The sequence below is a fragment of the Rhinoraja longicauda genome, chromosome 10 (assembly GCF_053455715.1).
Source record: "Rhinoraja longicauda isolate Sanriku21f chromosome 10, sRhiLon1.1, whole genome shotgun sequence".
Taxonomy (NCBI): Eukaryota; Metazoa; Chordata; class Chondrichthyes; order Rajiformes; family Arhynchobatidae; genus Rhinoraja; species Rhinoraja longicauda.
Window position 1 is genome coordinate 8943689 of NC_135962.1, and position 17566 is coordinate 8961254.

At 42.7% G+C, this 17566-nt stretch overlaps 1 protein-coding gene across 1 annotated transcript in view; it reads right to left on the minus strand.

The window, feature by feature from the left end:
• The window catches only part of LOC144597184 (regulator of microtubule dynamics protein 3-like), a 205655-nt gene that overhangs the window by 167663 nt on the left and 20426 nt on the right, over positions 1-17566 (minus strand). The window contains exon 4 of the mRNA XM_078406175.1: positions 3820-4012. Within this exon, the coding sequence (XP_078262301.1) occupies positions 3820-4012 (193 nt within the window). The remainder of the gene's footprint in view (positions 1-3819; positions 4013-17566) is intronic.

Genomic DNA, 17566 nt, shown 5'->3' on the forward strand with positions numbered 1-17566 from the left:
CTGCATGTGATTCATATCCCTCCCATCCTTGCATATCCATATGCCTATCTAAAAGTTCCTTAAATGCCACTATTGTATCTGCTTTCACCGCCGCTCCTGGTAGCATATTCCAGGCAGCCCATTGGGTAACAAAAACAGCCTCACACATTTTCTTTAAGCTATTCACCTCTGACCTTAAAGTTATGCCCTCTAATCCTTAACATTTCCACCCTGGGAAGAAGCTTCTAACAGTCAACCCTAACTGTCTCTCATAATTTCAAAGACCTATCAGGTCTCCCCTCAACCTCCTGAGAAAACAATCCATTCCTGCCCTCCAAATGTGGCATAACCAAAGTTTTATACAGCTGCAACATGACTTCCTGATTCTGCAGCATCTCACACTTGCTCAGATTAAACTTCATTTAGTCAGTCATAGAGTGATGCAGTGTGGAAACAGGCCCTTCGGCCCAACTCGCCACCCTGGCCAACAATGTCCCAGCTACACTAGTCCCACTTGCCTGTGCTTGGTCCATATCCCTCCAAACCTGTCCTATCCATGTACCTGTCCATAACAGTTTCTTAAACGATGGAATAGTCCCAGTCTCAACTACCTCCTCTGGCAGCTTGTTCCATACACCTACCACCCTTTGTGTGAAAAGGTTACTCCTCGGATTCCTATTAAATCTTTTCCCCTTCACCTTGAACCTATGTCCTCATTTCTCCACCTGTATCTGCACCTGATCTTTACGCTTTGACAGGCATCCTCACTGTCCGCACCTCCACCAATTTTGATGTCATCTTCAAACGTACTAACCAACCCATCTACATTTATATATTTCTATCTTGTAGTCATCACTTCCGAAGAGTCCACCAGGGACTATACTGGAAGTTGACGAGAGTGGGTTTGGTCTAGCGGGGGCTTTGCTGTTTGTGGGCCTGGATGGAGGTCTTGAAGGTTGCGTAGGTGGGCATGTCAACAGAGGATTGTGGGAGGGCATTCCATAGGGAAATTGCTTCAGGGAAAAAAGACTGGATATAGGGAGTAGATGTGTGTTGTTGAACTACAGGTTGCTTGTTGTGGCTTCTTCTGGATCTTGTTTTCTCTTTGACGTATAAGTCAGCGTCGAGGTCGATGTCCTTATTGATGATCTTGCGAAGGGTAGTCAATCTGAGCATCTGGCGGCTGGTTTCAAGGGAGTCCCAGTTTAAGTTGGTGAGCATTTTGGTTACACTGGATTGTCATCTGAAGTCGCTGTACACAAACCGGGCTGCTCTTCGTTGAACATTATGAAGAACATCTTTATTTTTCTTAGTACCTGGGTTCCAAGCAGCGGAGGCTTACTCCAAGTGCGGTTGGACTATTGTTTGGTACAATTTTTTAAAAACAGTTTTGGAATAATGGTGGAAGTTTCTCTGGATGAAGTTGAGCATCTTCGAGGCTTTGTTTGCAGCATAATGTGACTGCTTATCCCACTTCAGGTTGTTTTGTATAAAGATACCAAGATATTTGTCTTCAGTGACTTCCTGTAAGGTTTCGCCAAGCATAGAATAATTTGCCGATCCTGGTTTACGTTTCCTGGACACGCTCATCACTTTACATTTTGATGCATTAAAACTCATGCCCCATTCTTTGGACCAATTAACAATGCTTGTGAGGTCAGACTGAAGAGAAGTTTCAACATAATTCAACATAATTGATGGCTTTATATATGGTGCAGTCATCTGCAAACAGTCTTGTGGTAGATTTAACAACTTCAATTATGTCATTTATGAAAAGGTGCGGGCCCAATACAATGCCCTGAGGGACACCACTCAGGACTGGTTTCCATGTTGATGCACAACCGTTGACTATAATCCTCTGGAGACGGTCGGTGAAAAAACATTTAATCCACAGAAGTGTTTTGTTCCTAATACCGTCAAACTTGAGCTTCAGCAGCAAGCACTGGTGGGGCACAACATCAAACACCTTAAGCCAGGATTGCGATGTCAGTCATCCTGTGATTATTATGGTTTGAAGTCAACTTGTGACGAGTTGCAATTAATTGTGTATTACAAGATCTGGATTTTCTAAAAGCATGTTGAGCATCAGTTTGTGAACTTAGGAATTTCAAAATCTGGCTGTCAATGATGTGTTCCATTAGTTTACAACAGACGCACGTCAATGAAATGGGACGGTAGTTAACCAGGTCGGACTTACAGCCTTTCATATAGGTGGGAGAAATATTTGCTCTCTTCCAGTCCTCAGGCAATGTGCTATGGCCCAAACTCTGTTTAAAGATGAACTGCAGGGCAGGTGCTAACTCAGCTGAAGCAATCTTCAGGGCAGCATTTTGTAATTCGTCTGGTCCAACAGCCATGTTTATTTGAAGAGAGGCAATATTGGGGAGGTTATAGTCAACCACTATATTATTCATAATACTCCTTGGAATGAACTAAACACACATCAGTCCATCAGTTTAATTCTTCATCTCACGCGCAAGTGGCACTTCTGGTAATCTTGAGATCGCAATACCCGAGGTCCTGCTTTTCAACTATAACACAACTCCCTAAATTCTCTTTGCAGGACCTCATCTCCTTTCCTACTCATTTCATTGGTACCAATATGAACCATGACCTCTAGGTGCTCACCCTCTCCTCTCAGAATGTCTTGTGCTTATTCTAAGATCCTTGACCATTGAGGCAATACACCAAAGATAGACACAAAATGCTGGAGTAGCTCAGTGGGACAGGCAGCATCCCTGGAATGGAATGGGTGATGTTTTGGGTCGAGACCCTTCTTCAAAAGCTTTCCACCCCATTGTTTCAATAAGTAATGAAATGAGTATTGTATCCCAAACTATGGAAATGAACCAAATAATCTGTACTGAGTTAGTTGACTTCTGCAGTTGACTAATTAATTAGCATCAGAGCTCCTGAACTGGAAAAATCAGCTGGGATTCAAGACAAATCACTATCCAATTACTTCAAACGCAAAACTACAAGTTGATGGAAGAAAGAGTTACAATTGAAATAAATCTCATCATTAATAATGCAACAGTTCTCTATGTTTAAGAAACGGTCACCTGAACAAGATACCAGAGGACTGTATAGCAACAAAAACCAATATGTTCCGTGGATAGAATAGAAAAGAGAAAGACAATTGTAATTTACATGACTTACATAAAACATGCAACGATAATCTATCAAAGCATTCTTTGTATATCCTCCCCTGGGAGCAAAAGTAAGATTTGTGGAGAATTTTCAATTACCTTCTCTATTTCTAGCACCTTCATCCCACTCTCTCTTTCCCAAAGATCTTGTGCCATGGTGTTATGCTGTCACCGTCAATCAGGACATTCAGAACCAAGTTATGGTCATTGCACATACCTCTTTGCATCAAATTATTTAAGATAGATACCAATAACCATTGCAAGTTATTACTTTCACAAACAACACCGTCAGCTAAAGTCTTGAACAGTTACTGATAAATGGCCACAACCTAGATAAAATAAACTAGGTTATATTATTAGAATAGAAGTCCAATACTGCAATGCTAGCATTAACAAAGAAATATCTACACTAATTGTTATAAAGGGCACAAAAATGAAATTTAGCATTAAATTGTATATTCCTACATTAGCAACCAGCAGTACATTATAATTGAACACAATGTCATCATGAAATCAAAGATGATAAAAACTACCATGAACTATTATAACCCTTCTAGATAATGTGTTCTTTCATTGCTGATTGTAACTGAATTCAGTTTTCAATAATATATCCCATCTTTCTGGTGAAAAGAGAAAGTTGGGATTGACCAGTTGAGGAAGAGAATTTACAGTCACAGGAAAAAATACTTACAGCAGATGTTTTATTCAATAGCAGCTTCAATCCTTTAACTTTGTCCTTATTTGCACCTTCATGCAAAATACTGGCTGCACTTAAAAGTTGAGAGTACTCGTCCAGTTTATCAGAAGATGAATTTTGATCACGTGAACTAATTAGAGATTTTTTTTCATCATCATAATCGGAATCTCCATGAGCTGTAGTATATCTGGAGGGAATGAAAACAAGTTAGAATAAGTAATACCACAATGCTCCCATTTGTTAATGTTATGACTACTACCTTTTCTCCCAATAGTATTCAAAATTTGAAACTCAAGTTACAAGATACTCATAAAAAGGCTCATTAACTGGGTGGTGAATCTGTGGAAATATTTGCCACAGAAGGCTGTGGAGACAAAGTCAGTGGATATATTTAAGGCAGCGATAGATAGATTCTTGATTAGTACGGGTATTAGAGGTTATGGAGAGAAGATAGGAAAATGGGGTTAGGAGGGAGAGACAGATCAGCCATGAATGAATGGCGGCATAGACTTGATTCTACTCTTATCACTTATGATCTTAACTCGCATGCAAATAGCAGAACTTGTGCTTTTAACTAATGAGATAATTAACTCAGGAGAAAAAGATCTCCAACTTGGGAAATGATTGTATCCCATGATACTTTCAACATAGATGACAAAGAATGGGGTTTTTGGTGGTATTCAAGAACCTTTGAGGTGTTACACTACCTCTGTAAATAGCATGTAATGCAGATATTGTTTAGTAGCTTGGAAGCAGTAGCTGTTTATCCAACCGAAGTGGTGCCAATTCAATGAACGGTTTCATCCTGGACTCGAGCATTGCTTGTGGAGTTGCAATTTAGTTTTCTACTATTACACTTTGACATGATCTGTAGATGGAGGAGACCCTTTGGGAAATCTGGAGGTAATTGCAATCAAACACAGCCTCACACACTCTAACAGCCACTGCATTTTTGTGGCTGACTTACTTCAGATCTAGATGTTGTATATTATTTCATGTGGAAATAATTATTTCTTGTATGATCAAGAAACGGTCCCCCTATTGTCCCAAAGATAATTTAAACGTCATTAATGAAGAGGATTGTGGCTAAGACACTGCCCTAGAATACTTTGCATTGATTCCTGGAGCTGAGAAGATTGGCTTCCAGTAATTGGTGAGTTCGGTTTCTCGACTGTGCATGCCTAGGTCATAAGTCATTCGCGATAAACATTCTCGCTGGCTAAGCTGTTGCATGTATGCATGTTAAAGTTCGTTTTCTCCAGACAGACAACATATCAACAAAGTTAGTGGTAAAACAGTAAAGTCTTTATTACGCCAGGCAGGAGTGGGGAGGTCAGCACTGGGTGTCTTCAGACACCTACAGCTCACCTTGTGTCCCACTCTCACCTGGCGTAATAAAGACTTTACTGTTTTACCACTAACTTCGTTGCATTGTTGTCTGTCTAGAGAAAACGGACTTTAATATTGGCATAGTCGGCAGGATACGTCCCGTGCTAAGGCTTTAACAAAATGAACTGTTGATCTGATGTAATCAACAAATCCCTGTGGGTTTTTAATTCTATCTGGAGCCTCTTTCTCCTATCAACACATGTGATGTCTCACCTTATATCACAAAGAATTGTCTTACCTATGTTGTCTGTCTAAAGGACCTCAGCAGGAACCAGATAGACCTCAGACGAGGGACCACAGTGTTCCCAGGAACTCGTTCGGGAGCTCAGACTCAATGGATCCGATAGTGCACTTTTTACTCCCCTCGAGGTCCCGGCCAAACTGCAGCCTCTTACTCAGTCGTTGAAGTTGGTACCTTTATTGGGTTGTTTTAAGGGGGGGGGGGGGGGAGAATGAAATGAAATGTATGATTTCTATAACTATCAATAGACTTCTGCATTAGTTCTGCATGTACATGTGTAATTTTAATCAGTATTTGACATTCTAATTTTCTGTTATAATCTTGTGATTGTATAAAGTAGTTCAATATACTTGCACCATTTTCTTTTGCATTTTAACTTGTACCGGTATGTAATGGACATGCTTACAGGACCCTATTTGAGTTAACATATGATTGACTTTGTTATTTATTTTGTTTTATATGTTACTGGGCAAAGCCATGCACATTTGTGCAATTTTGGGCTGAGGGAGTAGCACGTATCACCTGAATAAGTGGATGCAGAATGTGTGTGACAGCCCCAAATGTAAATTTGCAACGGGAAACTGTTTCTGCCCACCTCCCTTCAAACTCTAGGAAAGAAAAACTGCAGGTGCTGGTTTAAATCGAAGGTAGACACAAAATGCTGGAGCAACTCAGCAGGTCAGGCAGCATCTCAGGAGAGAAGGAATGGGTGACGTTTCGGGTCGAGACCCTTCAGAAGTCTGAAGAAGCGAGATAACAAACTCGCTTATTCTCCAGACTAAGTGATTCTCGAGACTCCACAATAAAAAAGGCTTGTTATTCATTGTCACGATCTCGCTCACTCACTGAAGCATAAAGCAATAAAAACAAAATCATCGTAGTTTTGTACAAATGAACCATAATTACACCTAGTTAATAATTTTGAAAGCAGTATTTTCTTACCTCGAAGCAGCAAAATTGGAAAATACAGATGAAACGCAGGTCTGTATACACAGAGTAGCTCAGCCGGCGAGAATGCTTATCGCGAATGACCTATGACCTGGGCAAGAGCAGTCGAGATACCGAACTCACTTATTACAAACATAATACAAGTATGACTCCATCCAGTGAGGATCTTTCCCGATGTTAGTGTGGGGTCTTTGGTGTCTAACACAACCACTCACATAGGAGATTAGTGGGCAAGATTAGAGAACATGGTATTGTGGGTAGGGCGCTAACATGGATAGAAAATTGGTTGGCAGACAGGGAACAAAGAGCAGGGATTAACGGGTCCCTTTCAGAATGGCAGGCAGTGACTAGTGGGGTACCGCAAGGCTCGGTCCTGGGACCGCAGCTATTTACAATATACATTAATGACTTAGATGAAGGGATTAAAAGTAACATTAGCAAATTTGCAGATGACACAAAGCTGGGTGGCAGTGTGAACTGTGCAGAGGATGCTATGAGGATGCAGGGTGACTTGGACAGGTTGTGTGAGTGGGCAGATGCATGGCAGATGCAGTTTAATGTGGATAAATGTGAGGTTATCCACTTTGGTGGCAAGGACAGGAAGGCAGATTATTATCTGAATGGTGTTGTTAGGAAATGGGGAAGTGCAAAGAGATCTGGGTGTCCTTGTTCATCAGTCACTTAAAGGTAGCATGCAGGTACAGCAGGCAGTGAAGAAAGCTAATGGCATGTTGGCCATTATGACAAGAGGAGTTGAGTATAGGAGCAAAGAGGTCCTTCTGCAGTTGTACAGGGCCCTAGTGAAACCGCACCTGGAGTACTGTGTGCTGTTTTGGTCTCCAAATTTGAGGAAGGATATTCTTGCTATTGAGGGAGTTCACTAGGTTAATTCCCGGAATGGTGGTACTGCCGTATGTTGAAAGACTGGAGCGACTAGGCTTGTATACACTGGAATTTAGAAGGATGACATATCTTATTGAAACATGATTATTAAGGGATTGGACATGCTAGAGGCAGGAAACATGTTCTCAATGTTGGGGGAGTCCAGAACCAGGGGCCACAATTTAAGAATAAGGGGTAGGCCATTTAGAACGGAGATGAGGAAAAACGTTTTCACTCATAGTTGTAATTCTGTGGAATTCTCTGCCTCAGAGGGCAGTGGAGGCCAATTCTTTGGATGCTTTCAAGAGAGAGCTAGATAGAGCTCTTAATGATAGCGGAGTCAGGGGTTATGGGGAGAGGGCAGGAACGGGATGCTGATTGTGAATGATCAGCCATTATCACGTTGAATGGCGGTGCTGGCTCGAAGGGCTGAATGGCCTACTCCTGCACCTATTGTCTATTGAACTGCCCAAGATCCAAAGTATACCACTTCATCTATGGTGGGGTGTTATGGCCTAGGCATGTATGGCTGCTGAAGGTACTGGCTCACTTATCGTCATTGATGATACAACTGCTGATGGTAGTAGCATAATGAATTCTGAAGTGTATAGATACATCCTATCTGCTCAAATTCAAACAAATGTCTCAAACCTCATTGGTCGGCGGTTCATTCTACAGCAAGACAATGATCCCAAACATACGTATAAAGCAACAAAGGAGTTTTTCAAAGCTAAAAAATGGTCAATTCTTGAGTGTCCAAGTCAACCACCTGATCTGAACCCAATTGAGCATGCCTTTTATATGCCGAAGAGAAAACTGAAGGGGACTAGCCCCAAAACAAGCGTAATCTAAAGATGGCTGCAATACAGGTCTGGCTGAGCATCTCTCGAGAAGACACCTAGCAACTGGTGATGTCCATAAATCGCAGACTTCAAGCAGTCATTGCATGCAAAGGATATGCAACAAAATACTAAACATGACTACTTTCATTTACATGACATTGCTGTATCCCAAACATTATGGTGCCCTGAAATGGGGGAGCTATGTATAAACACAGCTGTAATTTCTACATGGTGAAACCAAAATGTGTAAAAATGGCCTTTATTAAAATCCGACAATGTGCACTTTAACCACATATGATTTTTTTTTTCTCTATTACAAATCTCAAATTGTGGAGTACAGAGGCAAATAAATAAATGATGGGTCTTTGTCCCAAACATTATGGAGGGCACTGTGCCTTCCTTCTGATGGTAGGTGCAAATTGAGAGCATTACATTTGTGCCATAGGTGATTAAAGATATTGGTTGCCATTTTAAATCTGCGATCAGAGATGTCCTCATTCTTTAGGAAAGGGGGCTTCCCCTCTTCCATTATAGATGAGGCTCTCACTAGGGCCTCTTCTATATCCCGCAGCTCCCTCTTGCTCCCCCTCCCCCATTCATAACAAGGATAGTCCCCCTTGTCCTCACCTTCCACCCCATCAGCCAGCGTATACAACAAATTATCCTCCAACATTTCCGTCACCTCCAACGGGATCCCACTACTGGCCACATCATCCCATCTCCTCCCCTTTCTGCTTTTTTGCAGAGACAGTTCCCTCCGTAACTCCCCAGTCCACCCACCCCTTCCTACCCAAACCATCCCTTCCGCAGGCACTTTCCCCTGCAACCGCAGGAGATGCAACACCTGTCCCTTTACCTCCCCCCTCGACTCCATCCAAGGACCCAAACAGTCTGTCCAGGTAAGGCACAGATTCACCTGCACCTCCTCCAACCTCATCTATTGTATCCGCTGTTCCAGATGTCAATCTCTCGGCGAGACCAAACGCAGGTTTGGCGATCGTTTCGCTCAACACCTTCGTTCAGTCCGCCTTAACCAACCTGATCTCCCGGTGGCTGAGCACTTCAACTCCCCCTCCCACTCCCAGTCTGACCTTTCTGTCATGGGCCTCCTCCAGTGTCATAGTGAGGCCCACCGCAAATTGGAGGAACAGCACCTCATATTTAGCTTGGGCCAGTTACAGCCCAGCGGTATGAACATTGATTTCTCTAACTTTAGATAACTCCTCTGTCCCTCTCTTCCCCTCCCTCTTCCCAGTTCTCCCAGTCTTCCTGTCTCCACCTATATCCTTTCTTTGTCCCGCCCCCCTGACATCAGTCTGAAGAAGGATCTCGACCCGAAACGTCACCCATTCCTTCTCTCCAGAGATGCTGCCTGACCCGCTGAGTTACTCCAGCATTTTGTAATACCTTCGATTTGTACCAGCATCTGCAGTTACTTTCCTACACCGATTCAAAGTACCTGTTCAACTCGTCTGCCATTTCCTTGTTCCCCATAAAAAATTCACCTGTCTCTGTCTTCAAGGGACCTACATTTATCTTAACTATTTTTTTTCCTCTTCACATACCTATAGAAGCTTTTACTATCCTCCTTTATATTCTGGGCTAGCTTACCTTCGTACCTCATCTTTTCTCCACGGATGCCTTTTTAGTTATCTTCTGATGCTCTTTAAAAGAGTCCCAATCCTCTGGCTTCCCGCTCATCTGTGCTATGTTATACTTATTCTCTTTTATTTTTATACTGTCCTTCACTTCCCTTGAAATACCTGCCATTGTTGTTCCACCGTCTTCCCTGCTAGGGTCTCTTTCCAGTCAACTCTGGCCAGCTCCTCTCTCATGCTCATTAGTCCCCCTTGCTCAACTGCAATACTGACATTTCCGATTTTCCCTTCTCCCTCTCAAATTGTAGATTAAAACATCATATTATGATCACTACCTCCTAATGGCTCTTTTACCTTGAGTTCCCTTATCAAATCCGGTTCATTACACAACACTAAATCCAGAATTGCCTTCTCCCTGGTAGGCTCCAGTACAAGCTGCTCTAAGAATCCATCTCGGAGGCACTCCACAAACTCCCTTTCTTGGGGTCCATTACCAAGCTGATTTTCCCAGTCTACCTGCAAGTTGAAATCTCCATAACCACTGTAGCATTACCTTTGCGACATGCCAATTTTAACTCTTGATTCAACTTGCACCCTATATCCAGGCTACAGTTTGGGGGCCTGTAGATAACTCCCATTAGGGTCTTTTTACCCTTACAATTCCTCAGTTCTGTCCATACTGATTCTACATCTCCTGATTTTATGTCACCCCTTGCAAGGGACTGAATAGCATTCCTTACCAACAGAATGACCCCACCCGCTCTGCCCACCTGTTTGTCTTTTCGATAGGTCGGAATATTCAGCTCCCAGCCCTGGTCCTCTTGCAGCCTTGTCTCTGCAATTCCCACATCATACTTGCCAATATCTAACTGAGCCTCAAGCTCATCCACTTTATTTTATATACTTCGCGCATTCAAATACAACACTTTAACTTTGTTCCTTCTCTCCTCCATATTTTGCTCTTGCCATCACTCTGATACAAGTTAATCTTCGTCTCATCTGTCCACAAGACCTATTTTCCAGAACTGTGGTTGCTCTTTTAAGTACTTCTTGGCAAACTATAACCTGGCCATCCTATTTTTGCAGCTAACCAGTGGTTTGCATCTTGCAGTGTAGCCTCTGTATTTCTGTTCTTTTGCGGACAGTGGTCATTGACAATCCACACCTGACTCCTGAAGATGGTTTCTGATCGGTCGGAAAGGTGCTTGGGGATTTTTCTTTATTATAGAGCGAATTCTTCTGTCATCAGCTGTGGAGGTCTTCCTTGGCCTGCCAGTCCCTTTGCGATTAGTAAGCTCACTAGTGCTCTCTTTCTTCTTAATGATGTTCCAAACAGTTGATTTTGGTAAGCCTAAGGTTTGGCTGATGTCTCTTAACAGTTTTATTCTTGTTTCTCAGTCTCATAATGGCTTCTTTGACTTTCATTGGAACAACTTTGGTCCTCATACTGATAAACAGCAATAAGGGGCCTGTCCCAGTTAGGCGTTCCTTTAGGCGACTGCGGGCGACTGTCATAGTCGTAGCAGGTCGCTGAAACACTGGCAACTGGACCCCCCCTGCGACAATGTCTACGGCAAGCTACAACAACCTACCACCTAGTCCACGGCAAGCTACCGACAACCGGCGACCCAATCGTCGTGACTTAGGACGTCTACCTACGACCGCGCCTACGACAACCTACGACAACTGAAGTCAACCTACGTCTACCCGCGACAAGCTATGACAAGCTACGACCCTGTCGGCTACAACTGAAGACAATTCACCTCATTTTGGCATCCGGTTGTGACGCTGGTACCTGTCGCCGGTGGACGTCGGTAGTTGCCAATGGAATTCAACGAAGTCAGCACCAGCGACAACCTACATCACCTGGCGACAACCTACGACAGCGCCTACGTCAGGAGACTTCAAGCTACGATCATTGGCGTCAAACCAACAGTCGCCGAAATTTTTTAAACATTTCAAAATCCAGCGGTGACCAGAAAAACACTACGACTCTTTGGAGACTACTCACGACCATGCAGGCAACACCCCAGCGACCGTTTGGCAGCAGCCTAGTCGCCTGTAGTCGCCTAAAAAATTGCCTAAGTGGGACAGGAGTTTAAAAGTTTCCAAAGGTGATGGAAAGACTGGAGGAAAGACTCGGTGCTGAGAGCTCTCTTATACCTGCATTAAGGAGGCAATTAAACACACCTGAGCAATTATAAACAGCTGTGAAGCCATGTGTCCCAAACATTATGGTGCCCTGAAATGGGGGGACTATGTATAAACATAGCTGTAATTTCTACATGGTGAAACCAAAATGTATAAAAATGGCCTTTAATAAAATCTGACAATATGCACTTAAACCACATAATTTTTTCTATGACAAATCTCAAATTGTGGAGTCCAGTGGCAAATAAATAAATGATGGGTCTTTGTCCCAAACATTATGGAGGGCACTGTGCACTAGAACCTTTCATTATGACTGCTTCAATATGCTGGGCTTCAGAGTTACAAGCAAGGAACTTGAAGTTGTTACTCTCTCCACTGTCAACTTGATAAAAACAGGTTCATGGATCCTCTGCTTTCCCCTTCTAAAGTTATATATTAGCTCTTTAGTCTTGCTGACAGAGCCAAATTGTTGTTCAGATTTCTCTCCTACACAGACTCATCATTGCCCATTATTCATCCAACAATGGTGGTATTATCGACAAATTTAAAGATGGTGTTGGAACCATTTCTGGCTGCATAGTCAGAGAGTATAGCAGGGGAATGGGCACTTGGCTCTGTAATACTCATGCTGATGATTATTGAGGAGGTGGTGTTGTTGCCAATTAGTACTGATTGCAATCTGCTGATGAGGAAGTCAGGGATCCAATTTTAAGAGTTTAATAACAAGTTTGGAGCATATGATGTGTTGAGCGCTAACTTGTAGTCTGACACATGTGTTCTTATTGTCCAAGTGGTTCATTGCAAAGTGGAGAACCAGCGAGATCACATCCCCCGTTGATCTATTGTGGTGGTATGCAAATAGTGGTGGATCCAGGTCCTTGGAAAGGTAGGATATGATATGCAAGATAACCACCCTTTCAAAGCACTAGTTCCACTAATCAGTAATCTTGAGCACATCACCTTCCCTTCTTGGGCACTAGTATTATTGATGTCAGGATATTTTTACAAGGACGTTGCCAGGACCCGAGGGCCTGAGCTATAGGAAGACGCTGGGCAGGCTAGGACTGTATTCCTTGGAGCATAGGAGGATGAGAGGTACGTATTTAAGTAACAGGAGCATTAATACTACCCAATGACGGCCTCCAAAGCCGTCTGCGGCAATGAATTCCACAGATTCACTACCCTCTGACTAAATAAATTCCTCATCTTTCTAAAGGAAGGTTCTTTTATTCTGAGGCTATGGCCTCTGGTCGTAGACTCTCCTACTGGTGGAAACATACTCTCCGCATCCACTCAATCCAGGCCTTTCACTATTTGGTAAGTATCAATGAGGTCCACCCCCCCCCCCCCAAATTCTTTGCCCATTCTCTCAACCTGTCCAAGTCCTTCTGCAGAGTCCCTGCTTTCTCTACACTACCTGTCCTTCCACCTATCTTTGTATAATCTGCAAACTTGGTCACAAAGCCTTCAATTCCCTCGTCCAAATCATTGATATACAACGTGAAGAGTAGCAGCTCTAAAACTACCCCTTGCAAAACACGCTAGTCACTGACAGTCAACTAGAAAAAGTCCCCTTTATTCGCACTCTTTGCTTTCTTCAGCCACCTTTCTATCCATGCTAGTACCTTCCCTCTAATACCATGGGCTCTCATCTTCTTTAGCAGACTCATGTGTGGCACCTTAACAAAGGCATTCCGAAAATCCAGGTAAACAACATCCACTGTCTCTCGTTTGTCTATACTGCCATTTACTTCCTCAAAGAATTCTAACAGATTCATCAGGCACGATCTCCCCTTCAAAAAATCATGTTGACTTCAGCCTATTTGATCATGTGCTTCTGAGCACTCAGAAAACAAATCCTTTATAATAGACAATAGACAATAGACAATAGGTGCAGGAGTAGGCCATTCAGCCCTTCGAGCCAGCACCGCCATTCAATGCGATCATGGCTGATCACTATCAATCAGTACCCCGTTCCTGCCTTCTCCCCATACCCCCTCACTCCGCTATCTTTAAGAGCTCTATCCAGCTCTCTCTTGAAAGCATCCAACGAACTGGCCTCCACTGCCTTCTGAGGCAGAGAATTCCACACCTTCACCACCCTCTGACTGAAAAAGTTCTTCCTCATCTCCGTTCTAAATAGCCTACCCCTTATTCTCAAACTGTGGCCCCTTGTTCTGGACTCCCCCAACATTGGGAACATGTTATCTGCCTCTAATGTGTCCAATCCCCTAATTATCTTATATGTTTCAATAAGATCCCCCCTCATCCTTCTAAATTCCAGTGGACTCTAAAATCTTACTAAACACTGAGGCAGGCCTGTAGTTTTCTCTCTTTTGTTTGCATAGGTAATCAGAAAGAGGTGTACAAGATCATGAGTGGAACAGGTAGGGTAGATGCACGGAGTCTTTTATCCAGAAAGGGGAATTAAGAACCAGATGGCATAGATCTAAGGTGAGAAGGAAATATTTAATGGGGATCTGAGGGGACAACATTTTCCACACAGAGGGTGGCGGGTATGTAGATTGAGCTACCGGAGGAGGTAGTTGAAGCAGAAACTATAACAACTTTTAAAAAATATTTGGACAAAGACAAAAATATATGGATAGAAAGCTTTAGAGGGATATGGGCCAAACTCGGGCAGGTACGACTAGTGTTGATGGAGCACCTTGCTTGGTATAGGCAAACTGGGACCCGTTTCAGTACTGTGTGACTCTATGCCCTTTTAAAGTAGACGGGAACCTTAGACCTTAGTAATGAGAGGTTGAAGATGTCCGCAAAATCTCCAGTCACTTGGAACGCACAGGTTTTCAGAACACGGCCAGGTATGCCATCAGAGCCGATGCTTTCCGGGGGTTCACCTACTGAATCTCCTCAATCAGAGGCAATGGTGGGCTTTCTTTGTAATTGCATTGATGTCCTAAGCCTACAACAGATCTCCAGAGAAATGCAGGCCTAAGAAATAAACTGTTCACTCTCTCCACCATTGTCCTACCACCGATTAAGACAGGTTTGTGGATCCTCAGCTTTCCCCTCCTTAAATCAAATATCAGCTCTTTGGTCTTGCTAATGTTGAAAGCAAGAATGTTGGTTAGGCACCAATCAGAATTTTAACCTCCCTCCTGTACTCCGACTTATTTTTGCACATTATTCATCCAACAACAATAATATTGTTGGCGAATTTAAATTAGCATTGGAGATGTGTCTGACTACAGAGAAAATGGATCAGAAGACTGAACACACAGCCTTGAGGTGCTACTGTGTAAATAGTAAATAGTAATCAAGGAAGGAGTGAACAAAGTTATCAAAGAAGTTGGAGGCCAATTCTTACTGATTGTAGACTGCCAATAAATAAGTCCATAATCCAATTACAAAGCAATGAGCTGAGACCATTGAGCTTGATGATTAGTTTGGAGAGGATGATGGCATTGAACGCCAAGCTAAAGTCGATGAACAACCTGATGTGCGTTTTCTATTTGTCCAGTGCAGAGATCGAATCACCAGTTGATCTGTTGCGGCTATGAGCGAACTGTAGTGGATATGTCTTTACCAAGGCAGAAGCTGGTAGGCGTCATAACCATCTTTTCGAAGCCCTTCATCACCACCGATCGTTAGTCATTGAGGCATGTCACCTTACTCTTCTTGGGCACTGGTAATTATTGGTGCCTTTTTTTTAAAGCAGTTGAGAAGCTAGGACCTTGGTAATGAGAGGTTGAAGATGTGACTGATATTTATTTACATCTTGCAGGGGCTATGTGGTTTTCAAGGAGGCAAATCAATATTCACCCTTTTGAAGCAAGCATGGAAAGCATTGTTTGAGATACCACCTGGTTTCGCCTTGTAAGAAGTGATGGTGTGCAAGCTCTACCACAGCTGCTAATCATCCATCTCATCCTCCAGTTTGGAACAAAAGTGTCTCTTTGCTTTTCTAATGGCCTTAAGGGTTACACCTCTACTTCCTATATGACCCTGTATCACCAGACTTGAATGACAGAGATCTGGTCCTCAGTAGATTACGGACTTCCTAGTTCATGCAAAGCTTTTGGTTAGAGAACACTCTAATAGTCTTGGTGGAAACTCCACACAATTTTTACTGAAGTCGGTAGCAACCGTGGTGTTTTCAGTCAGGTCCGTTGGAGTCGTTGAACATCGTCCAATTTACCAACAAAATACTTGTGGACTTGCTCCTCTGCCATCCCTGACTAGTTCTGTGCAATCATCACTGCTGAACTTGTGCTTTTTAGTCACTGCCGATATGGGGGAAGGCGGGGCACTGCCAGGTGGTCTGATTTTCCATAGTGAGGGCAAGTGAAGGAGCAATAGATACCTTTGATGGTGCAGTAGCTGTGGTTGAGAGTATTTGATTCCCGGGTACTGCAGAATATGTGCAGGTGGTAGGATGGGACTTCTTAAAACTAGCCTTGTTGAAGTTCTCAGCTTTGATGGGAAAGGCGTCGGGCTACACTTGCTGGTGTTAGTTGACAATGGTGTGCAGCTCCTCCAGTGCTAGCGAGGGCAGGATGTAGATTACAATGATGATGATGGCAGTGAGTTTTCTTGGGAGGTAGAAGAGAAAGTATTTCACCATTAGATGTTCCAGATACACGGAGCAAGTATTGGATAAGACTGCTATGTCTGAGCACTGCAGAGTTTACCATGAAGCAGATGCTTCATTTTCTCGATGACACCACCTGGTCTATGCGATGGATCTAGAAACCTTCAGGCTGGAAGGCTAAATTTTGAGTGATGGGATTGAGCCATGTCTCTGAAACAGAGTACACAGCATTCCCTCATGTCCCCATGGGAAAGCAAACTTGCCCTTAAGTCCTCAATCTTATTATCTAAGGACTGCACATTGATGAAACATAAAAATTACAAGCCCCCATTTAAACCATCCATTAATACATTCCTGAACTTCACGATCAGGGGTTGATGCAGGAAATTCTGGAAATAAGTAAAATTGGGCAAGTCTGTAATACTTTTAACCCAAGAGCTTGCATATTGGAGAAGCATGATGGGAAGAGGCCACCATAATAACTTAAAGGTCTATTTAGGAGCAGTTTATATATTTGGGAAGTATTAGATTATAGGACATAGCCAGAAGGAGTAAAGATACACAAGTCATAAATTAGTCAAGTGCAATAAAACTAATAGTGAGATAAAAAGTCACCTTTAACACCCATTTGCACGACAAATGGGAGAATAGCTTTCTGATTAAGAGAGAACATAAAGTTGAATGTCAATCACTGATGAATTATTTCAAAATGTAAAATCCGCATGTAACCATTGTGTCATGAGAATATAAAAAGGCTGTGGGTGCTTTGAATCATTGAAGCTCTTTGGATTCTCTCACAATGTTTCCCAGTATATATTGTTACATACTGTGAATAAACCAATTTGTTTGAAAAACTCACCGCTTCGCTACAAGATTGTCTTTGTGTGCTGAACCGCACTACGTCAAACAAACAATTTTCTCCAACAGAGGCCAATAGAGAGAATTCAATGTTAAGTTATTTTGTTCTTAATGGCACACAAAATATTCAACTGCCTGCTTATCTGTTATTATTTTAAAGTGCTGCTTGTAATGATTTCACCCTTAATCATTTCTAAACCATATTTTTCTTTATTTTTCCAGTAATTCTAATGACGTGGTTTATTTCATTCCTAATCCTGGCCATTTTTGCATTCGT